General features: G+C 51.3%; 6 protein-coding genes across 6 annotated transcripts; 5 read left to right on the forward strand and 1 right to left on the reverse strand.

Moving 5' to 3' along the window:
- Positions 1-3633: 3633 nt before the first annotated feature.
- On the reverse strand, positions 3634-5789 carry LRP88_09195 (and other transporter-domain-containing protein; the record flags this gene model as incomplete). The annotated part of the gene is made up of 5 exons (XM_083245685.1): positions 3634-4437; positions 4495-4869; positions 5009-5051; positions 5102-5298; positions 5349-5789. The coding sequence occupies 5 exons, from the start codon at positions 5787-5789 to the stop codon at positions 3634-3636; spliced, it is 1860 nt and encodes a 619-aa protein (XP_083100179.1).
- Positions 5790-9207: 3418 nt separating this feature from the next.
- Positions 9208-10934, forward strand: LRP88_09196 (uncharacterized protein; the record flags this gene model as incomplete). Its single annotated transcript, XM_083245686.1, has 3 exons — positions 9208-10165; positions 10214-10430; positions 10484-10934. 3 exons carry the CDS (start codon positions 9208-9210, stop codon positions 10932-10934), a joined length of 1626 nt encoding a protein of 541 aa, XP_083100180.1.
- A 556-nt stretch (positions 10935-11490) lies between these two features.
- On the forward strand, positions 11491-12393 carry LRP88_09197 (uncharacterized protein; the record flags this gene model as incomplete). The annotated part of the gene is made up of 2 exons (XM_083245687.1): positions 11491-12097; positions 12158-12393. 2 exons carry the CDS (start codon positions 11491-11493, stop codon positions 12391-12393), a joined length of 843 nt encoding a protein of 280 aa, XP_083100181.1.
- Positions 12394-13215: 822 nt separating this feature from the next.
- LRP88_09198 (uncharacterized protein) lies at positions 13216-18980 on the forward strand (the record flags this gene model as incomplete). Its single annotated transcript, XM_083245688.1, has 8 exons — positions 13216-13409; positions 13466-14303; positions 14353-16058; positions 16108-16461; positions 16509-17084; positions 17176-18376; positions 18432-18731; positions 18786-18980. 8 exons carry the CDS (start codon positions 13216-13218, stop codon positions 18978-18980), a joined length of 5364 nt encoding a protein of 1787 aa, XP_083100182.1.
- Positions 18981-19475: 495 nt separating this feature from the next.
- LRP88_09199 (uncharacterized protein) lies at positions 19476-20660 on the forward strand (the record flags this gene model as incomplete). Its single annotated transcript, XM_083245689.1, has 1 exon — positions 19476-20660. The coding sequence occupies one exon, from the start codon at positions 19476-19478 to the stop codon at positions 20658-20660; it is 1185 nt and encodes a 394-aa protein (XP_083100183.1).
- A 708-nt stretch (positions 20661-21368) lies between these two features.
- Positions 21369-22903, forward strand: LRP88_09200 (enolase; the record flags this gene model as incomplete). The annotated part of the gene is made up of 5 exons (XM_083245690.1): positions 21369-21450; positions 21504-21799; positions 21853-22087; positions 22140-22599; positions 22651-22903. 5 exons carry the CDS (start codon positions 21369-21371, stop codon positions 22901-22903), a joined length of 1326 nt encoding a protein of 441 aa, XP_083100184.1.
- Between the last annotated feature and the right edge of the window lie 150 nt (positions 22904-23053).

Consider the following 23053-nt stretch of genomic DNA (forward strand, 5'->3'; position numbering starts at 1 on the left):
TTGATATTTAAGATGGAATTACGGATCAAAAGACACGTTCCGACCATTAAAATCGTGCCGAGGCCCGTCCCCGAAGGTACTATTTACCCAAAGCAGCGACCATGAGTCGGCGGGTTATTGCTCCGCTGCCTCGTCCGTCGCCTCGTCCGCCGGAGATGAGTTCCTCCGCACCGGTTTTCGACATCGATAGTCGGAATTCAAGTTAAACATGCCTCAGCAAAATCCGAGTTTTTAGATTATTCACCTGTCCGAGCAGGGGTTTTGATGGGTGTTAAAAAAGACCGATGGGGGAAGGTCCTCGAAACATGGTGTAATCAAGACCGAGGCTCGGATGGTGCGATCGACAACCATCTTGACAATTTTGTTCAACTTATCGAAGAAAACACACTAGAACTACGATAAGGTTGATAATGAAGGGCAAAGAGAACAAGACAATCTTGCTCCCCGTCTTTGATCCAAACTGCGCCGCTCGAACCCCGACCAGAATACCAGGTATCATGCAAAGCAAGTAAACAGCGACATAAAACAAGACAGAAATAAGTCCAAAACACAAGAACAGTACTAATCTCTGCTTCGCGTTAACGCCTGCACTGGACGCAACCACTGCCCCAAACGCAGCCATGAACGCTCCGTAGATGCCCATCGACGCCGCCTCATCAAGAGAGGACTTGTACTTGGTCCTGACGAGGCAGGCCGGTAGCCAAAAGATGAGGGCGAGAAACCACCACTTTTCTCTGCCTATCCATTGCGTAACATGAGGCAAGAAGGCAAGTATGTCCTGGCCCGCGTCATGCCGTAGGCTATAGATCCCTTTGGGTAAGATATCCGAAGACGAGATCGATCCACCATGAAGGACGGATTGAATCTTCTCGTCAAGTTGGTCATCGTCGAGACTCCGGTAGTCGATACCAGCTTCTTTGAGTTCGGCTTCTATGGCGCTCGCATATTCGAGAAGCGACTTCCATCCTGCTGAATGTGTAGAGCACCCGTTCAACTTCAGCGTCATGTGGGCTTTCGTCCACATGATGGCGATGCCAAAGGTCCAGAGTAGGAGAAATATCGATAGAGCAAGAACTTGAAGGAACGAGAAGCCCCATTGAAATCTCTGTGGCACAGCACATGAGCTTTGACAGTCATCGTTTGGCTGGAGAACTTACATCTGGAACTGGTGAACAGTTGCCTGCTTTCTCTAATGCCGTGAGATTAAACGGTTTCCCAGAAACGTCGTACACAAGCCTCTTCTTGTCCTTTGCCTGGCTAATTGATGCCTTCGAGTCTGGGTCAGACCAGTTGTAGTAAAACATGAGCGAATAAGGTATGAAATAAGGCGATATGTTGAGTGGCCCGCCTCGAAGTTGCAATGTGCTGTTGAAGGTGACGTTACTGCGGTCATCTTTATTCCTCGTTGCAGACCATCCATATTCTTGAACATCTATTCTCTCGGGTCAGATTGGGAGGAATGATCTTGCTGGCGAGTCTTACGGTTTGCAACGTCGTATTGCAGTGAGCATCCCCGTCCTGCTTTTTCTTTTGTTTCCCAGTCCCGACAATAGGATTCTGGAAGGTATGAATCGTCATCTATCATCGGGTCCCCAGAAGAATCTATTCAGGGTCAGCTTATATCTTTTGGACTATCCACAGGGGTCGCATACAGTCCCCCAGACGCACTAGGTATTCGTCCTGCAGGCCGATCCTTGAACCGTCGTGGATGACATATGCCGCTGGATACGTTGCTGAAAACTCAATGAGTCCTGTCTCCGGTACCTCTATGTAAGCTTTATTAACGGTCGTGTATCCGGTCATCGAACTGGCAACGGTGGGAAAAGCTAGAATCAGCAGAGCTGCTGCGACCATGGAGGACATGGCAGTTCTCGAAGCCAAGCCCCGCCGGAAGACAAATTGATGTAGGAGGCTCATTATGGAGACAAAGGATGGGTCTGTCTGAAATCTCAAAAGCCACACAGTTGTGTAGGTAGCAGGCTTGGTTATGATGGAAACGGCAAGGTAGTCGGAGAATGCCCGCCATGATATCAAAGCCAGCATTGTCTGCCCTCCTCGACCAACCACCTACAGAATATCAGCTATCAGCCGTTCTCAAGCCCAAATTTCAGTCCAAGACTCACGAGATCCCATATTACGTCGATAATCTTTGCCGTCGCAAAATCAAAATTCCCGACCTTCAACGTGATCTGAAACGTCCCCTTAAGCGCCCACCAGTTGAAGCTATTGCGAAAAGGACTAAACTCGCCATCTAGATGGCATGAGCTGTCCTCGAAGCCAAACTTGCCAGCAGAGAGCAGAGCAAAGCAAACGATGAGGACAATCAACGCGCAACTCCACAAGACAGAGAGAAATGCTAGCCACCGCAGAGCGTACCAATTTTCCGGTTTCGCATCTCGAAGATCGCGCCATGCTTGCTGAAATGCCTGCTTGACGAGGTGTACGGTATTTCGAGGCCAGTCGCAAATTCGTATTAATGTTGTGTTTTGCTTGGTCTCCCCATCAGGTAGAAATGGAGTTGAAACCTCCGGAGCTCTCTCAGATTCGGCAATGTCGACCGACACTTTAAGAGGTGCCATTGATGAAATTTGAGGAGGTTGGTTATTCATCAGCTGGGTTTTCGGATTAGTTGAGCCATGAGACGACGCAGGTCTCAGACGCTGAGATGAGGTGGTGGATGGTGGTGGATCTCACACACGGGAGCTGAGAGATTCTTGTACAATCGTGTGCAATTTGCAGGAGCTAGATAGAGTATTTTAAGACCAGAAGTTCTCTGAGTCGGTTCTCAAGGTTGTACGACATGTCTGACAGGCAGTGCTGTTGAAGGATTCACGCAGCTGAAAGATCCCTGCTACTGCTGCCCTCGGCCAACCTGCAGCCGCCTGGTTTCACGCTACAGCAGATCAATCACCTTGATTCGCCCCCAAGTGGCATTTCACGATACAGTCCCTTGAGTAGTAAGCGCCCAGGTTTAGCGATCTCGGGAGATTCATGAGCCGACGCTGTGAGCCCACTTAGCTCTATGATGCATCAGCGTACACTGACAATCGATGGACCAATTATTTGTTTAGGCAGTTTAGATAAAAGGCTGTCATTTAATTCATATCATTTACCTCTACAAAAATCGTAGCTCTTGTACGTTGTTCCACCGCTTGCTCCGCCATGTACCCTCTTGCATAGCCTCATCCTTCCCAACACAGCCTTCAACGGTGGTCCAACAAGCACAGGTAACAAAGAACTGTGGAAAATGGAATTATTCAAACCCTGCTGGACTTTTCAGGTGTGTGCGCTCTTCTCATTTTAGTGCTATACAAAATTCCAGACGCAGGCGTGACCAACGGAATTGCAATCAATCTTTACGAAGCCAGCTTTGATTTTACGATGATTGATCAACTGAAATAAGGAGCGGTAGAAGTCGTAATGACTTGTCTCATTCAATATCATAATTATTTATCCCAGAGTACATGCAATAACTCCGTGAGTCAATGAACCAACCTCGAGAAAGCGTCAGTCCAAAGGACGATCCTCCTGGCCGGGGCATTTTAACCCACCGGCCCTCATTGATACAAATACATGTCAGAACTCATGCGAGAACACATTGCTGGTGGCCAGCCTTTGAGCCCCGGACGGCATCTACTTGCGCCCAGCCAGGACCTGATCATCCTCAGAGTTTGTCCTGGCGGTGTAGTTCTCTGTGTGGCGTGTAGACGGCTTCTCATTAGGATAATACCCATCGTTGGCCGCAAACTCGTACAGGGGAGGGAAAGGTGGGACATCTTGGCGGAGGAGGTACTTTTTCAAATACCAGGGAAGCTTCCTGGTGTAGTACCTGGCATGTTCTCGGTTGGTGACATTGAACACGTTGTCGAGTTCTTCCAGAGTCAGGTTCTTTGTCTCTGGGAGGAAGAAGTAGCAGAAGACCCAGCCAAAGACGTTCCACGCTCCGTACCAACAGAAACCCCCCGTGTCTGTGATTTTCTCCGTCAGGGGTGGCCATGTGAGGCTGATGATGAAGTTGAATCCCCAAGTTATCGCGGTGCTAGAGGCCATGCCAATGTCTCGTACGTGAAGAGGGAATGCTTCGGCACTGTACGTGAAGGGTACTGGGCCTAGACCGGGCGAGTAGACAGCCATGAATAGATACAGTCCCGTGGTGATGCAACCAATTCGGGCTTGACTGTAGTCGTTGCCCTCGTCGATCTTGAATGTCCCGGCGGTGAAGAAGAGGCAGGCTGCCATGAGAGGGAAAGTGACCAGTAGCAGGTTGCGACGGCCAAAGGTATCAATCGTGTAGATTGCAGGAATAGCAAAGAGGAAGTTGATGATACCGCCGCCCATAGACACGAGGAGAGCCTCGGACAGAGTGTAGCTGGCGTTTTGGAAGATTCTAGTTGAGTAGTATGCAATGACGTTCACACCACAGAACTGCTGCATAAACTGGAGCGAGTAATGTTAGAAAATGTCGAACAAAGGAAGCTTGTTCAGTAAACCTACCATTGTGAACCACGCACTCTGAGCAGCGCGTCGGTTACGACGAACAGTAAAGAACTCCTTGAGCAAATTTCGTCCCTCTCGCTCACCACGCTCAATCTCAAGCAGCTTGTAGGCATAGTACATGTCTCGTGCAGCCTGCACACCAGAGAAGCGCAGTCGCCTCACTGACCGGTAGGCCTTGTCAAAGCGACCCTTTTCCATGTACCAGCGGGGACTCTCGGGGCAGAAGTAGACTTGAAGCATTACGATGAGAGGGGGGACTGAGGTTGATGCCATCATCCAGCGCCAGGGTGATGTTTCACCGCCGATGATTGTGACGTTTTGGAATGCGACGCAGACGATGAAGCCGAGCGCAATACCAAAAGCAGTCCACATCTGTAGATACGAGTTAGTGGGAGTAATTGATACTGGGCGGGATTAAACTTGCCTGCCACATCATTGTGAGTGCGCCGCGGATGTTCTTGGGCGTAGACTCTGCCGAGTACACGGGGGTAGTGCTAGACTTGGCACCAACGGCAAAACCGAGCATGAAGCGAGCAGCAAGAAAGTTTCCAAGTCTAGTAACCGGTTAGAGAATAGCCCTCTGACCAAGACAAAGACAACTTACGATGTAGAAGCAGCCATCCAGAAGCCGGTAACAGTAGACATGAGGCACGAGATGAAAATTGTTCCCCGACGTCCAGTCCACTTGTTGAGGATGGGACTGGTCCAGCATCCGATGAGGGCAGAGCAGAGGTAGGGAGCTCCATTAGTGAATCCCTTCATCCAAACATTATTGATGTCGAACTCTATAAAGTAGAATTCCTTTGTTTTGTTAGACCATTACGATGAATGGATGCGTGGGAGGAACATACCTGGGCTCCGTTTACGGTCGTCTGATCCATACCTTGCACAATAGCTGATCCCGCACAGAGAGTACAGAGAAAATAAAGTGCAAAAGGCTGGTGCCAACGGTGAGTCTCTTCTTTTCGAAGGACCGCCTTCTCTTCTTCGGTGAGCATATCAATCTGCTCAAAGGCGCCAGCCTGGTTGTTAACCTGCGCGACGAGAGCTCCCTTGCGGAAATCCTCGCGGTGCTCCTGGAGACCCTTCTCCTCAACAAAGGCATCAACATCAGCTAGGACCTGGTCTCGGCTCAACCCTACCAAAGGATTGCGCAGGAGGGCAGCTGTAGACGCCCGGCGCTCGCCGGTCGCCATCTTTTCGTCGTGGGTGCCATTGCTGCTGGAGTTTCGGTGACTGTTGTCCCCGTACTCCTGGAAGGGAGCTTCATCATCTACTCGTGGAGGCGGCATTGTGCCGGCGGAACAATGATGACAATAAAGACTTGAAGTAAAGACTTGGTAAGGGCTTTGACCTTTATACCAATGACACAAGGAGTCTGGGGTAAATCTGGGGCCCCAGGCGTAACAAGATGATGAGCAGCCAACTCCAGAATCTCTGTCAAGTCAAAAAATGATGGACACGACCCAGTTATTATACGCAATCCCATCGCCCATCAACAAAAAGAACCGCCTCCCCTTCACATAAATCGGGCGTTTGGAAGGGATGTTGGCTCGTGTGGAGAAAAAAGGGTTGGTGGATTCCCGCCAAGATTGATCGTCGAGTACGAGCGTCGCTCTCTTTGGCTGTCGACGGCTGAAACTTCGGTGAATCCCAGTCTGGGCAATCCGAGGTATGACGTTGTTCCAAGATGTGATGAACTGCAGGAGTTGTTGGTTTAATTCTGTTGCCTTGGATTTGTGGGTTTGTTGTGTGAGGTGAGTTGCCCGACTGTGATAATTACGCGGCAGGCTCATGCAAGTAAAACATTGAACATCTTGGCTGTCTAGTTGTCGTAAAGTCAATCAAAATATCCTACCTTCGAATATAGCCATCCTCTTACGTGTTTCCCGCCATGATAGACACAAATTAAATATTTCCGACTCTCAAAACTCAATTCAGACTCCCAGCTGAGAAAAAGAGCCTCACCCTCACCCGTAGATCCAACGACGTCAGATCGCCCACCAGCAAATGATCGACAAGAAGATCTACCACGTCGGTTAGCCGGGAGTGGCGCCCGCAACCTATCCGCCAAGCCAGTTAAGCTTAAATGGTTAGCACTCACGCGAGGACTGCCCTCTTGGCGTTGCCTGGGCGTGCGTCACCATCTCACAACCGCCTTCATGAGCCTGACGTCAAACGGTGGTTTCTGGTGTGAACGGGCTTGGGAGGGAATAAGGATGATCGCGGAGATGCCGAACCTTTTCTTCTTTCTTGTTTCATTGCCGGGCTGGCATCAGATTGATGCGTGTGAACACCACCTACGCTTGAATTGGGCAACCAGAACAAAGCGGATGGTCTCATTGCAAATGCCAATTCAGCAGAGTCTAGATATACCACCATAATTGCCCAGCACAGAGAAGCACGCCTGACCTGCAAAAATTTTATGCCCAGAACCAACAGTGGATCAACTCCAGTTTACCCCGACTTGGCTCATGCGAGCGTGTCTTGGTCTACAGATTTAATTTTGCTGCCTGTTTGTTTAGCCACTTTGCCAAGTAGCCAAGGCGCGAGTTGTTGATCGGTGTGTTCTTTGACCCTTTCGAAAAAATATTCTCCATAGTAAGTCATACTGTGACGTCTTGGAACTGCCACTGTCACACCACACGTTGAGGACTAACGACACTTTGAGCGGCGGCGGATGCGCCCGTTTCTGGAAGGATGTGCCGCGATTGTCTCAGAGCACTTGCACGTGAATGAAACGTGCCGAAAGATGAACACGGGTCTTGGATTACTGGGTATTTGGTTTAACTACTTCCGTGAGTAAGCCCCCTGAGACTCTCATCTTGCTCTTTTCCGTTAAAGCAAAGATTTTCAAAGTAAGTCTTCGCACTCTTGCCTGTGTAATAACTAGGTTTATAATTTGAACTCTTTCGGGGCTTATGCCGCTGTTGAAAAAGCAGACGCCGTCTCAAGGATGAGGTTTGGGTGGTCGTATCTAACCTGGACTTCTGGATTGAAGAGTCGACGTCCCTTAAGCTATCCCCATCCCAGTGCCCAGATATACCATAGTTTCCATAGAAGATCCAATATCCAGGAGGCTGCAGTGTATTTTCCTAAGCTTAGCTCTCACAGACATTGACTTTGTCCAAGCGAGATGAACCGCCCCTTAAACTACTAGCATTCATCTCAGCTCCCACACGCGTGGAGGTGTCGATCTTCTCACCATGAGACAAAGGCCTCTGCCGTTTCCGTTCCTTTTACAATGTGGTGGTCCTGTCGTGTTCGGAGCTTTACAGCACAGAACAGCCTCTTGACGAGAGTATCAGCCACACTGACAAAGAACATAGTTCAACATCTAATTATCTTAATGCCCAATGCCGTAAAACGCGGTAACCTGGACCAGAACAGCATTTTCGGTCTGCCTAGGTAGGATCGCTTCGGTCTGTTGTCAGCACAGGTGGACCAGCGTTCTCTGAAGCTTGGTTCCCCGCTCACAAATGCTGTCAGCAAGTCAGACGACAAATCTGACCTCACATCCTCACTCTACCAACCCAGAACGAAACCATGGGAATTCGCAACACGATGGGAGCCTGTGAAAATGATATTTCCATGGTTCAGTGCACGGATTTCTGTCAGGCTCTTCGGGAAATTGGTGCCTCCGATGGCAAGGTGCCCACTCATGATGAATTGAAAAGTGCGCTTGGTATTGATGCCAATGGCTACCTGCTAGGCACACTTGATGAGATCCAGCAGAGGAAAGGTTGTTATTTCTGTCAGATAATACTGAAAGTGTTTAACAAGGTAGTTGTTACCCCTGCTGCTGAGGAATTAGGACTCGAGACCCCCCAAGTTGAGCAAGTCCGGATCACCATTCGCCCAAGAGAACACTGCCTTCGAGTTTCACATCCTTCGCTGTACGGAACAAGAATATTGTTCGCTGAAAATGGCACTGGGGAAATCGGACCGGAACAGGGCCCTTATGTCGCGAGAATGGTTAAAGAAGAACAGGTTTCAACATCGCTTGTTCGTTCATGGCTGCGGCAATGTGAGGAGAAGCACGGAGACTCTTGCTTCCACCTCCCTCTGTTCCTGGTAAGCACTCCAATTTCCAAACACTTTCATATCATTTAGACTCATAGAAATCTCTTTCAGAGAGACATCGAGTTCACGCCGATCCCAAGCCAAGTGGTGCCCACCGAAGTAGTAAGCAACAAGATACACCCCGATTCGACACACTTCGTCTAACGCGCAGATCAGAAGGACATAGAGTACAAAACTTTATCAATAAATGAGGAGAAAACATCCAACTTTCGACTGCTGGACCTTGAAACCAAGTGCGTCAGGTACATGCCACTTGGTACCCGATACGTGACGTTGAGTTGCGTCCGGGATCAAGCGCCCGTCTTCGAGCTCCTCCAATGCAATCTCGACTTTCTCCAGACACCCGGTGCCTTGGATAAAATTGGCCCAGAGCTCCCGCGGGCAATAACCGATGCCATGGAGCTTGTGCGATCGCTGGGCGAAAGGTACCTGTGGGTGGACGCACTCTGCCTCATTCAGGACCACCCACGGGACATGAAAGGTGGGATCGAAATAATGAACTCGATTCTTCGAGGATCACATTTTGCGATTGTGGTTGCATCAGGAACAGATGTGCAATCAGGCATTCCTGGAGTCAGGCCTGGCTCAAGGCAACCCTCCCAGCACATTGCTCAGCTCAATTCGAAGATGAAGATCGCCGTCACCCACAGCATGTACTGGTATCTGCAAAATAGCGCATACAGTCACCAGGGGTGGAGACTGCAAGAGCTCGTTCTTCCTCGGCGAACCCTCATCTTCGTCAACAACCAGGTGTATTTCCGATGTACGCAAGCCAACTGGTGCGAGGAGACTGCCGCCGATCTTCAAGAGAAATGGCTAGACCCGGATGATGACTGTATCTTGCGGGTCGCAAGCCCTGGAGCTGGTAATCTGGCTGCGTGGGATGTCTATCAAAAGTTGTGTGAAGATTACTCGGACCGTACACCTGAACATGACGGTGACGCTCTTCGGGCGCTCTCTGGCATTCTACGACAGCTCGGAGGCGAATTGACATCGTGGTATGCCGACGGGCTTCCCGCAAACTATCTCAATTCAGCGCTTCTCTTTCTATCCATGGACGGCACATTACGACGACGACCTGGATTTGCAAGTTACTCTTGGGCAGGCTGGTCGGGCCCGATTGCCTGGGCGCCCGAAACTCGTCAAGGGCCAGAACATAACAGCCAGGCAGCCGAAAGGCTTTTCCACTGGATTCAGAAAAGAACTTTCATCCAGTGGCATGTTTGGACGAGAAAGGGATCTGTAAACGAGGTCGATAGCATTGATGAATATGACGAGCCGAGCCGAATGGAGCGATTCACCGACCGATACGCGCACGCGCTCACCGACGAGACCGTGGGATTTCTCAAACAGTCGCGATATCTCCAGAATTCATTTCTTCTGGCCAGACGTTCAGCCTGGTCTCTATTATTTCCCCTCCCGTGCTTCACCCAGGGTAAGCGATACGGTCAAAAGATTGGAGGCGGAGGCATCTACTCGGACGACGTGATCAACAGCCAAGCCGAGGTCGACTGGTGGGCTTACCACGTCAAGCATGATCTAGTTTGGCTGGCCTTGATCTCTTGGGTCACCTATCGCGCATCCAGTAAGTGCAGACTCCTCAGTGGCTGTACCCTGCTAACCGTCACTGCAGAATCGCGCAACTGCAAGGCACGAGAGCTGTCTGGGCCTACGACTGTGAGGCGCGAGGGAGACGAACTGGATTACGAGTTTAGGGATACACCTGCTTCTGAGGTACGAGAGATTGTGGCCGATGGCGATGACGAACCTTTTGACGCTCGAGTTCGCGATGTAAAGAGGGCGATGGAATCGATCCGAGAAGAGCATAAAGTGCCAATCCCTAAACTTCCGTTAGAATCTCCCCACTGACTTGAGCTACTCGAAAGGTGCTGACCGAAAACAGAGCATTTCCCATATATCCTGTCATCCTGTTCAGGGCCTTATCCATTCGCCTCATCACTGGTCCTCCACCTGCTTTGGAGCTGAGGCAGGATCCCTCATCGAAGGCGCTGCCTCGTCATAAGCGTCCGCTACAGTGGGTGAAAGGGTCATCTCTCTTCGCCTCGGATGGCGAGCTCGTAGGCTCCCTACATGTAGATAACATCGCCTTGCACACGGCCGGCGTCGAGGTGGAGTGCCTCATCATCGCATACTCCAAAGAACCCATAGCAGGGTCGGCTCTCCCCAAGCCACAAGCGCCAGTAGATGACGACGATGATTGGAATATCTTCTGGATCATGCATGTAGTGGAGAAGGATGGCATTTATGAACGGCGAGGTGTTGGCCAAGTGTTGGATTCGGTGCTCACCAAATCGTGCATCCGATCGGAGGGCAAGGTGATACTTCTTGGTTAGGTACCTAGGTAGAGAAGAATGGGCATGGACTTCTATTGTCGTTGGAAATTCTCCCAACATGGCTTAGCGGGGCCTACAAACAATAGTGATATTTACATTCTGAGGTTGTTGTGAGGCGACTCAACTCCAGGCGGCATCTCCCCAAGTTGCGGCGACACTCCCCGATTAGGTGATTTTTCGGTTGACAGGGCACGCCCAAATAGGTGAATTCACTCTATCTATTCATCAAGCCTATTGACTTCCCTACTGTCTTCCCGATTAGGGTATTTTCGTCATCGCCGCGGGGGTGCCGGTGTTTGCCAGTTGCTCCTCTGCATCCACTCCTTGCCCCTAAGCCTTAGGATCCCCCTCAGCTATATATTCACCTCTCTTCCCGCCTCTTCTCCCTCTTTCCTTCCTTCTTCCTTCACCAACACGATATCCTTTCATCTTCACACTCACAACCAACCATCAAAAGATCTTGCGCCCCAAGCACCTATCCCTTCCCATCCCTCTACCCTCTTGTCTTCCCTTCCCCAACAGATCACATCAGACATCTCCCATCATCGTCGTCAAGATGTGTCAAGAATTCATCACCATCGCTCTCTGCGCCCCCTCCAAGGCACCCTCGCTCTCCTTTACCTGTGGGCAACTACACATGGTCGCGGAGCGTCGCCATGTTTGCGACCGCGCTCGAGGTGCTTGTGTGTGCTTTTTTGGCACTTGTGGCACCATCGAGAAGAACATCAGTACCTGCGGTGTTGACCTTTCTGCCGTCGAAAAGATCCGCTGCGCCGAGTGTACTACTCGCGAAGACAACGTTGGCGACCGACGAGGTGCCAAACAAATCATCGAGTCACCCCTCCTGCAGCGCATTCCCATCGATCCCACGGATGATTTTGTCAGCAAGAAACACTCGGCTATGCTGCAAGACCTTTGGGGCGGTGCGAGCACCTGTCCCTTCCACCTTCAACCAGAAATGCCTCGCCAACCCTCCATCTCCGCTGTCAACGTCCAGGCCAAGCACACCGACGAGCGACCCGTCACGCCCAAGACCAACGATGAGTCTGTCAGCAAGTCTCACTCCATGAGCCACGACACTGTCGACAACGGATGGACCTCCCAGGTTGCGACCAACAGCCCCAAGGACAGGGTCTCACGCAAGTCCAGTGCGTCCCCTACTGGTAAGGACACCCAACACGCCATACTAACAGTGTTCCGGTTAACTAACATTCCTCGCCCAGGAATCGCCAGTGTAGACTCAGTCGTCGGACTGAAGTCGAGCCGATGGGCTCCAAAGACCCCCGAGGAGTCAGTCGAACGTTCCGTCAAGACGCAACCTTCTCCCTCACAGAAGCGAATTGTCCCAGCTCCGGCTCCGGTCTTCGTCGCCGACCCTGGCAATGCTTCCAAGGTTCGCCATGCTACCAAGACGATGGCTAATGTCAAGGCATTTCTGAGTGGTACCCGCATGCTTTGATCTTCAGCAGCATGGTTGGAGACTGGTTTCGACAGAGGTGTGATAGTATCTTGGAAGTGATGTGATGTATAGTGGAGGAGTTAGGTAGTGAATCAAGACACCTGATTTCGACAACTTGCGTAGTCTTGTGATAGAACATGAGGATGAGAGGTGACATTCGTGACATTGCTCGAGCTGAACAACTGCAGAACAGACCACCAATCATCCTTGGCAGTTAACCGTCGCTAACCAGGTGAACAGGGATTGCGGGCACTACGGCAGCTGAACGGGATCTACCCCAGACTGTTTCATCCTCCCGCAGACCAAGTGTTCGACTGCCGAGCTGCTCCTCCTGCTGAAGAAACATACTGGCTGCTCAGCTTGCTGATCACAGGTGAGTCCATGGCATCTAACGCTCGTCATTGGAAGAAATGGGCCCTTCTGGCGACAACAAAACGCGTCTTGTCGCAGAAGAAAAGTGTCGAGAATCGCCATGCAACTGGGATCATCGCGGGAATCTGACACCTTGGCGATGGGCGGAGCCAATCATGGGCTCTGCTGGACCCAAAGCTGAAGGCCCCTGCATGAGATTAGGCGCGTCCGATGTGTTGTTTTTCGCCTCGTACGAGTCACGACACAGGGAGGGAATGTGTCTCGAGGCCAGTTCGGCAAATTGTCGCAGCTTGTTCCTTTGGAGGGCCTGATAAACCCGCAGGTCATAAGGTGATTGTTCCCTGGAAACCCTTCATCCTTTGCTATCTCGCTCTGCAGCCAGATCTCGATTTTCCCCCACGTACGCGCTTCACACATATTACAGGGTTCGTTTCTCAAGGGTTCTCCACCATGTCCACCTCCGAGGGCGCCTCGGACGGGCCGGGCACCACGGCTCGGGATCTGGTGAGGGAGATTGCCAAAGATCGCGGCTATCTAGGCGAAGACCAGCTCGCCGCCATCGGAGCCATCAACCCCAACCTCAGGCGTGAGGTTGAAGAAGCTCTCCTCCGGAAGGATGAGATGATCGGTTCGGCTGTTTTGACGTACGTATGACAGGCCGAGGCCGCTTTTCGGAGGTAAATGCTCACATACCAGCCAGATTAGCGAGAAACCTCTACACAAGCAATGCAAGATTCGTCTTTGAGCTGTTGCAGAATGCCGACGACAACAATTACAGTACCGCTATATCGCAAGGCGAGGATCCTTATGTTTCGTTCAAGATTTGGCCCGACAAGGTGTCGATTGAGTGCAACGAGAATGGCTTCACGCATGAAAACCTGAGAGCCATCTGCGCCATCGGCAAGAGCTCCAAAGTCGGCGCCGCAGGCTACATCGGTGAGAAGGGCATCGGTTTCAAGTCTGTATTTATGGCTGCCTGGAAGGTTCACATTCAGTCAAACGACTTTTCCTTCTCCTTCACGCATCGAAAGGGAGACTCTGGGCTGGGCATGGTCACACCTGTGTGGGAGGAGACGGATGAAGTTCTTGGAGAGACTCTAACGCGGATTACTTTGTTCCTTCACACGAGCGACGACCCTGAGGAAGATGCCCGGCAACTGGAGACGATCAAACTTCAGTTTCAAGACCTTCAGCACACCATCCTTCTCTTCCTCCGAAAGCTACGCAGAGTACAGGTCTCCTTTTTCGATGAAGATGAAAGCTTCACCTCAGCAACGACCTACTCACTCCACGGCAGCAACCCAGCAACAGTTCGAAAGATGACCTCTGAAGGTGTGGAGGAGCGACGGTATCACGTTACAAAGCACATGGCCGAGAACATTCCCAAGAGCGAAAACAGGACCTACTCGGAAGAAAGAGATCGCGCCGATTCATCAGCAGAGGTTGTTCTAGCGTTCCCGTTGACAGAGTCTGCAACGCCCATTGTTGAAAGCCAGGACGTCTTTGCCTTTTTGCCGATGCGCCCAATGGGCTTCAAGGTGAGCAGTAAGGCACTTGAGGGCCACCCGTAAGCTGACATGGTCACAGTTCCTCATTCACACCGATTTCGTCACCGAAGCAAGTCGACAAGGCCTAGTCGTTACATCTCTCAGGAACCGCGCGCTTTTGACCGGAATCGCAGACTGTTTCATCAAAGCCATCCAAGAGTTCTGCGACCACCCCACGCTTCAATACCAGTGGATGCGATGGCTTCCCCAGCGCGATTCGTATCCTTGGGATAGCTTCTGGTCCGGCCTTCTGGACAGGATCGAGGAGCGGATTCAAGAGGTCAAGATACTCCGCACACTGGGCACAGGGAAGCTCGACTACATTCACAAGCTGTGCCGGCTGCAGCCTTGGTTGCGCGATAAGCAGGGAGACCCCTTGTTTATGGATATGGACGAGGAAATTTACCTCTCCAAAGACTATGCGACGGAAGACCTAGCTTTGCTGAAGCCGTACGGGCTGGAGAATGTCTCTGCTTGGGATATGATCGTCCGTGTGGAAAAGGACCTCCAAAAGCAACCGGAGGCATCACGGATGAAGAACCCAGAGACGGATAATGAGTGGCATTCACTCGCAGCAAGAGCCCTCGTTCTACTCAAAGACACCGCGACCCTGAAAACGTCACAAGATCGGATCAAAGGTCTCAAATTCATTCCCTTGGAGAACGGCGAGTGGGTTTCTGCCGGCAGTGGCCCGCTATACTATTCACACTGCCCTGGGCAGTTGGCCATCCCCGACGACCTCAACTTGAGTCTAGTCGACCCAAATGCCGCTGGCAATCCCGACCGACGAGCGCTATTCGACAAGTTCGGCGTCATCGAGGCGCTGGTGAAGGATGTTCGGGGTCTGATCCTAAAGAAGCCAGCCGTTGCCGTGGCAGATGAGGCGGCACTCTCAGCTTCCATCAGCCACTTGAAGTTCCTGTACCTTTCAGAAGGCTTGTTGGATGGAGACGAGTCTCAAATGAGGCTAGATGGCTACTACCTATATGATCAGGACATGAAAGCGTGCTCACCTTCCAGACAGGACGTCTACCTCGCGACCGACGACGAATATGGCCCAAGCAAGCTCCTCAAGCCAAGCGCAGAGTCGACAGGCTTCACAGCACCCTTCCTGCACGAAAAATACTTTGACGAAGAACCAGCGACACCTCCAGGTTCTAGATGGTCGTGGGTAGCGTGGATGGAAAACCGGCTCTTCCTACGTCGACATCTTAGGCTCACCCAGATGGGAGCCGGGCGGAAGTTGGAGCTCTCTTCGGTCTTTCGATTCATCGAGCAGCACCGACCCGAATACCTTTTGGGCGCACTGCAGCAAGTCTGGGAATTTGAACAAGCGACCGTCACAGCATCGCCGGAAATCATGAGGCAGTTACAAGACATGGAAGTCGTTTGCAAAGGCGGAGACGAGTTTGCACTGTCTGAACCACTGTCGATGACTTACCTACCCCTTCCTGAGCTTGAAGGAAAGCATTCTCGATACGCCGAAGACGAGGACTTTATTTTTCTTGATCTGAACGAGCCCATCACCATGGGCACCTACCGGTCGAAATGGGGATTCTTGGTCGACTATCTGGGCGTTGGTGACACTGACGATCTACAATTTTACTTGAGCATTCTCAAGACGATCCGTTTCAGCAATACGGCTGCGGGCATTCGTCGCAACTCTAGGATATTGGATCTCTACGAGGTTATCTACGGACGCTGTCGCGAGGCCGATAGTTTCCTGAACGCGCAAGCAGAGGCAAGGTCTGTGTTCTTAAGCACTCCCCTGAGTACTATTGACTAACGTTCCCAGGCAAGAGATTACCGATGGAAACCTGATCTTTGTACCGGCACACGACTCCAACCCAGCGACATGGGCGTCACCCGAAAAATGCCTCTGGAGCGCTCGAGAAGACATGCAAACAGCTTACCCGCTCGAGCATCTTTACCAAGCACAGTTTGGGCGATCCGGAGACGATCTCGATGTCTTGAGGCAGTTCTTCAAAACCACGCTTGGTGTTCCTGACGCTTCTTGGAATCACTACCTGGCTGAGATACGGAAGTTGAAGAGCATTGGAAGTGAAGATTTCGACTGGATCAACGACCTCTACGTTTCTCTGGACGACATCAGACGAACCTTGCCTGAGATTGATGCGTTGAAGCTCAAGTATGGAACTCATTTAATCACATAAGTGACAAGCTAACACATCCCAGGAAAGCGTTTGCTGAAGAACCCTTGGTCTACGTCAACATTGGGAACACGAGTCGCTGGTACACAGCTGGCGAATGCCTCTGGTCCAGCGCTACCCAGATTAGAGGACGAGTGGCGCTGAACGATCTTTATCCCGACTTGGAGGATTTCTTTGTGAGCTTTCTTGGTGTACAAGAGCTGACGCTGGACATGGCCTATGATGAACTCAAAGAGATGAGCGCAAGAGTACCCTCTCCGTCAATCACCGCAGTCAAGGAAACGATATGGGCGCTCAACTCCTTGTTGGTCTCGGCAGACGACTTCCCCGACGAGGAACCCATCTTTATCGGCAAGGTGTTTCCCGTAAAGTATCCAAACGGATCGGTCAAGTTGCAAACTGGCAGGACGCAATTCGCCATTACCGATCGGAAAGCCCTCGGTGACATTTTCGGACCTCAAGCAAAGATTCTCGACTTTTCGCTTGATGAGGTTCGTCGCTTAAGGCCGTTCCTCTCCTGGCTTGGACTGGAGACGAGGTATCTCTCCACCATGGTCAGGGAGATCTCGACCGTGGCTGGTGGGAGGATGGATAGACTGCAGTACCCTGATCGCGACATTCGGCAAAAGGCAGATGGTCTTTACAGGTAATTCTCTCTGTTTAAGTGATTTGCCACTGCTGACGGATTCCAGGATCGCCGTGCACTTCAACAGCCCCCGTACAATGGCCGACAACCAAGAACTCTACTGGGTTCTTTGCCGCACTGAAGTCTACGAGACAGATGGCATCTCATCAGAACTGCATCTTTCCCAAGATGGCCACGACCTAGTCCACGTCCAAGAGAGAAGCGAGCTCCACCTGCGCGAAGACGACGAGACCCTCAAAGTCTATGTTCCTCGAGACCCCAAGACCCAAGGCTTCTGCTACTTTTCGGCTCTTCCGAGACGGATAATGGAGTGGATGATGATGGACCCTGCGACTTTTCAGACAAAGCCTGCTGGATCACGGGCTATTCAGGTTGTCACTTCTGTTTTGAATGCACCGATTATCAACATGACGCAGATCTTGGAGGCAGAGGGTATTGTGGAGGTTGAGATTCCAGAGGAGATTGAAGAGGAGGAAGAAGTGGAAGAGGAAGAGGAGGATGAGGATACTCTTGAAGTCGAGGGTGAGATCGTCGCTGAAGAGCCCTCGGGTGAGGAAGAAGAGCCAGCCGTGGAAGTTGTAGAGGAAGATGACCCCGACAACACCATCAGCCCTGAAGCTGAGGAGGATCTTATCGCTAGATACCTAGCACAGCCAGAGATCCACGAACACGATATCTCCAGCGACGACGAAGACTCCGTATTCCGTCAATTCGCCGACATGAGATCTCCTCCTAGGTGGGGAGATCTCCCCGTCCGCCAAAGAAGCCCTGCGACGTCAAATTCATCAATCACCGGCCGAAGACTCTTTACTCCAGCATCTTCCACAACGGAACCTCCCCGCCAAAATCGCCGAACATCAAACAACACTCCCCAGACACCAAACGTTAGCGCGACTAGCAGGCTAACGAGCGGACAAGCACAGCCAAGGCCAGCCACGCAACCTGCCTTTGTCTTTGGGTCTTCACCTGCGGCACAGTCCACCACTTCGGCGTTCCAGTTTCAAGGCTTGGGCGGACGACCTGAGGAGCCGACTATTGATGATGATGCAGAGTATTTGAGGCTTGTTAACAATGTCATTTCGGCGGCAAGCACCGCGAGATTCCCTAGCAAGGGCGCATACGACATGTCTGGCCTGTTTGGCGCCCTTCCAGATGTTGAGGAAGACGAGGTTGAGCTCTCTCGACGATTCCGGTCGCGCAATCCTCTTGAGCGCGATATGAAGATTGGCGCTCTAGGCGAACTCTTCGTAAGTAACCTGAAATTTTGTGTTATCGCCTGCTAACACGCAATAGGTGTTTGAGCTCCTCTCCAAGATGGACCCTTCACTACCAAGATTCAGCAGAGAAAACTGGCAAAGCCAAATGCGCAAATTCGTCACAGTCCATCTCAACTACGCTGACATGCTACCTTGGACGGGGAGAGAAACAGCCGACATTGTCTACTTTGATAGGAAGCGCGCGTTGACGACGCATCTCGTGGACAAGGGTTATCTCGACCGGACGGCGTGGTTGACCAAGAAGCCGTTATACATGATTGAGGTCAAAGCCACCACGGGACACTCGCGCACGCCGTTCTACATGAGCAAGAGACAATACCAGAGGGTAAGTTTTATCCCGTGATCAGGGAGGGAGTATCATTCACTGACTCTACGACAGATGCAAGAGAACACCAACACAACGCTCTCGCCCATGGTGTCGCCCATCATCTACCTCGTCGCCCGCGTCTCCAACGTCGACAAGCCAAACGTAGAGGTCAAGCTATACGTGGATCCGGAGAAGCTGCGGCAGGATGGTTCGTTGGTGTTTACCGGAGAAACTTGGTCTGTTGTGCCAGGGCCCGGGGCAGGTTGACTTGTGTATCTGTAGCTGGGCTACGATGCCTTTTTCTTGTTTTCATCTCTCTAAAAAGCTTACAGTGAATATTTTTCATCCTTCTTCCCCTCAAAATTATCCTTTTTCTCTGATCAAGCGCTTCATCAGTGACCTTGAATCGAGTGACTGATTACGACCGCGAATCACCAACAGTGCACAAACACCCAGACCAAACAACTTCATTGTTCACTCGCGCGCTTTCAATCATATGAGTGTCAAAGAACGAATCATCGCGAACAAAGGCATCTGACTCTTGCCATACTTGTTCAGTGCCATTTGCAAGAGCATTTGTTGCGCATTCGGTGAACAACACGGGACGGGCAGACCATGAACGTCTCCAGGTTATACTATAAAATCTCTGCGTTCCCTTATGTTCACCTCGATCTTTTTTCTGTCGCATCAAGGCAAACGGCCAAACATTACCGACGGCCACATCAAACGCGACAAGGCAGAAACAGCAAACGGATACTCACCATGTCTGACAAGAAGCAGTCTATTACCCTCCGGGAGACCAACACCACGTATCCCGGCCCCGGTGTCAACTTTCAGACTAATTCTTGGACCCAAGGTAAGAACAATCCCCCCCCCAAAGCATCACCCTCCCTCCCAACTGGGATATTCCCCCCTCGCACCCAAAACATCCCCCTCATCCTCATCAACGGTATCCCCCTTTCAGATTCCACCGCTGACACTCCCGCTGGCAAAGTCTGGATACCAGAGGAAGATGAAGAGGGCGTCGACTTTGCTCGACCCGTGGTCCATGGAACCATCAGGTTCCGCCCCGACCGGCCTCCCTTCCCTGGTTCCGGCCCTGCCAGTGAACTTTCCACAGGTACCACACAAGGTAAACCAAAGGTCCAAGGGACTATCACCTTTCGTCGAGACAAGGAAGCCCCCCCATTTGAGCCAAAGACTAACGTGTACGATGATTCTGACAGATACCCCGACGTCGACTGGGACGCTGTGGCCGAGGGTAAGTTCAGAATCCCCCTTGATCGTACGTCTAGTACTATTACTTACCGTGGACAGGTTCCTCCCGGCTTCACTGAGGCCCATCGTGGCCAGGCCAATCTCTATGATCGTCCTCTTCATCTGATCTCGAGTGAATACTCACATTACGGTGCGCAGAGCTATCATCAACTTAATGTCGGTCGAATCGCAGGCCCCGTAATCGCAGGCCCCGTCACTCCTCGCAGTGATAGAACTCCAACAGATGTCTATTCCTCAGCAGCTTCCTACCTGTCGAGGAACAACACCCCCCCTCCCATCAGAACCACAGGACTCAACCCGATCGCCAACAACTTCACTCCAGGAGCTTCTCCAATGGTGAGCACCACTGACAAAGAAACCCCTCGGGCCCCAGCAGCTTTCTCACGCTTGGGACAGTCAGGACCTCTTAGCCCCGAACTAGCCAGGGACAAGATCTACCTCGACAACCAGGCCCAGATTCAATGGAGGAACATGTTCCGACCTGCCTGGGTAGGTCAGCCCCGTGCGCAGGTGAGAGAGAAGCAGGAGACGAAGGACCTTGCGGGCCAGGATTCTCACGAGAACCGTCAGGTTATCGAGGATGAACGCGAGCACATTGATGCAGTTAATGACTGGTTCTGGGCTCAGGTTAAGCAAGCGCCAGCCCCCAAGCCAGAGCCCAAGAAATAGGAGACACTTGAGCTTGACCAGGGATCTTCTAACAAGTCTGCCGACTCTTAGGCCACTGCTAGCAACTGGCCCTTGGTCAAGAGGGAAATCTTTTGACATTTATGCCTGGAGCTTGAGCGTACGCGAAATGTGCTATAATCTTCTTGCCGCAGCAAGTGCTGAGGCGTCGATCATTGAGTTTGATGATGAGAGAAAAGTCGACCAGTAATTGCCACCATCATGGGCAGGCTATTAGACAGCTATTTCCTTGAATTAATCTATTCTACTAAAACTATCGTCCCTTGAGAATCCCCCAATCTCTTCAACCGTGAACATGTGACACTCTTAATTCGTCGCGCTCAAAAAAACATGTGACTTTCCCAGCTGATATCCCAATTTTCCTCCGGGAATATCCACGCTCTGCTGATTGTCCGCTGGAATGATCGGAATTGACGTCAGTTCAATGTCCGGATAAGTCGGTTAAGGCGGGTAGACACTACCAAACAGACAGAATAGAGAGCTGGCAACGTAGTCAATGCCGTAATATCCGGTTCTATTTTAAAATATCATGAATAAACATGACGGAATCGACCCATTACAGCTTTTTAAATAGGCGGGAAATAGCTGACCTGCAATTCCATCCTAGTGATAACATGAAGTCCTACCGCCAGACAAAGCCAGGGAGCAGACATTAAAATATTATCGGCTTCACAACACATCGTCTTCAACATGATTCAGGGTGTCAAAGCTGCGCAGCGCCTTGATTCCCGCGGGAACCCGACCGTTCAGGTAGAAGTGACAACTCCTCAAGGTCTGGCAAACCCCATCCCAGTCTCGCAACTGCTGTGAGCTGACGCGCCAAAGGCACATTCCGCGCCCTGGTCCCATCCGGAGCCTCAACCGGGACACATGAGGCTGTTGAGCTACGGGACAAGGATGGCTCTAAATATGGAGGCAAGGGCGTTACCCAAGCCATCCACAATGTGGAACAAGTCATTGGCCCGGCTCTCGTTTCAAAGGGCTTTGATCCCAAGACTCAGCTGAAGGACATTGATGCCTTCATGAAGCAGCTCGATGGCACGCCCAACAAGTCCCGTCTAGGCGCCAATGCCATACTTGGCGTCAGCATGGCATGTGCCAGAGCTGGTGCAGTTTCCGCAGTAGGTCGGCAACTGAGCGATACCTTGCTTCCAAGTACTAACGCGGCACAAAGGGCGTTCCTCTCTATGACTTCTTGCGAACTGAAGCAGGCGTGAAGAAGCCATACGTGATGCCTGTTCCATTCCTCAACGTCTTGAACGGAGGTGTTCACTCTGGAAACACCATGGCTTTCCAGGAGATCATGATTGCGCCCACGGGTGCACAGTCGTTTGAAGAGTCCATTCGGATGGCTTCCGAAGTTTATCACACTCTCAAGAGCGTCATTACGGACAAATTCGGAGCTCCAGGTAAGTGATGACATCAGCGATTCCCCCGCATATTTTGACAAGAAGGATTTAGCAACCGGTGTCGGAGATGAAGGTGGCTTTGCGCCTCCCATTTCGACCCTAGAGGAGGCTCTCGACCTTCTCACCGCGGCCATAGACAAAGCGGGCTTCACTGGTCGTGTCAAGCTGGCCTGTGACCCCGCGTCTTCCGAGTTCTTTGACTCCAACACGGGTAATTACGACTTGGCCTTCAAGAACAAGTCAGTAAAAGATGTCAGAAACTCCAAGGAGATGCAGAAGCTTTACAAGGGCATTCTTGACAAGTACCCCATGGTGCTACTTGAGGACCCCTTTGCTGAGGATGACTGGCAGAGTTGGTCAGAGTTCAACAAAGACTGTCCCGTTGAGCTAGTGGGCGATGATCTTCTTTGCACAAACGTGGAGAGGGTCAAGATGGCGGCTGAGAAGAAGGCATGTAATGCGATGTTGCTCAAGGTGAACCAGATTGGTACCGTCAGCGAAGCCATCGAGGCGTGAGTACCCCCCATATGCTCGAAGTTACTTGATACTGATAGCATGATCAGAGCAAACTATGCTACCAGTCTGGGGTGGGGCGTGTTCGTGTCTCATCGCTCAGGAGAGACGACCGACGACTTCATCGCTGATTTGACGGTCGCGCTTCGGACGGGCCACTTGAAGTCAGGTGCACCAGCGCGCGGTGAAAGGGTTGCCAAGTACAATCGGCTTATGGATATTGAAGCTGAGTTGAAGGCAAAGGGGGAGGATGTGAGTTATGCTAGAGAGAACTTCCGATCTGGTGGAAGAGTGACTGGATGAAATGATGGCACAGTAACCTCAAGATGTAGAAGAGAATAACTTGAACGGGTAGGAGAAATTGGGAACATGGAATAATGCTATAGAATGAACTGAGTTGTAAGAATAAAATGCACGTTATTATTAGGCGCTTTAATTCTCAGAGGGATCCAA

This window comes from Fusarium phalaenopsidis, assembly GCF_050370095.1.
Source record: "Fusarium phalaenopsidis strain FUZ10S chromosome Unknown contig_32302, whole genome shotgun sequence".
Classification (NCBI taxonomy): domain Eukaryota; kingdom Fungi; phylum Ascomycota; class Sordariomycetes; order Hypocreales; family Nectriaceae; genus Fusarium; species Fusarium phalaenopsidis.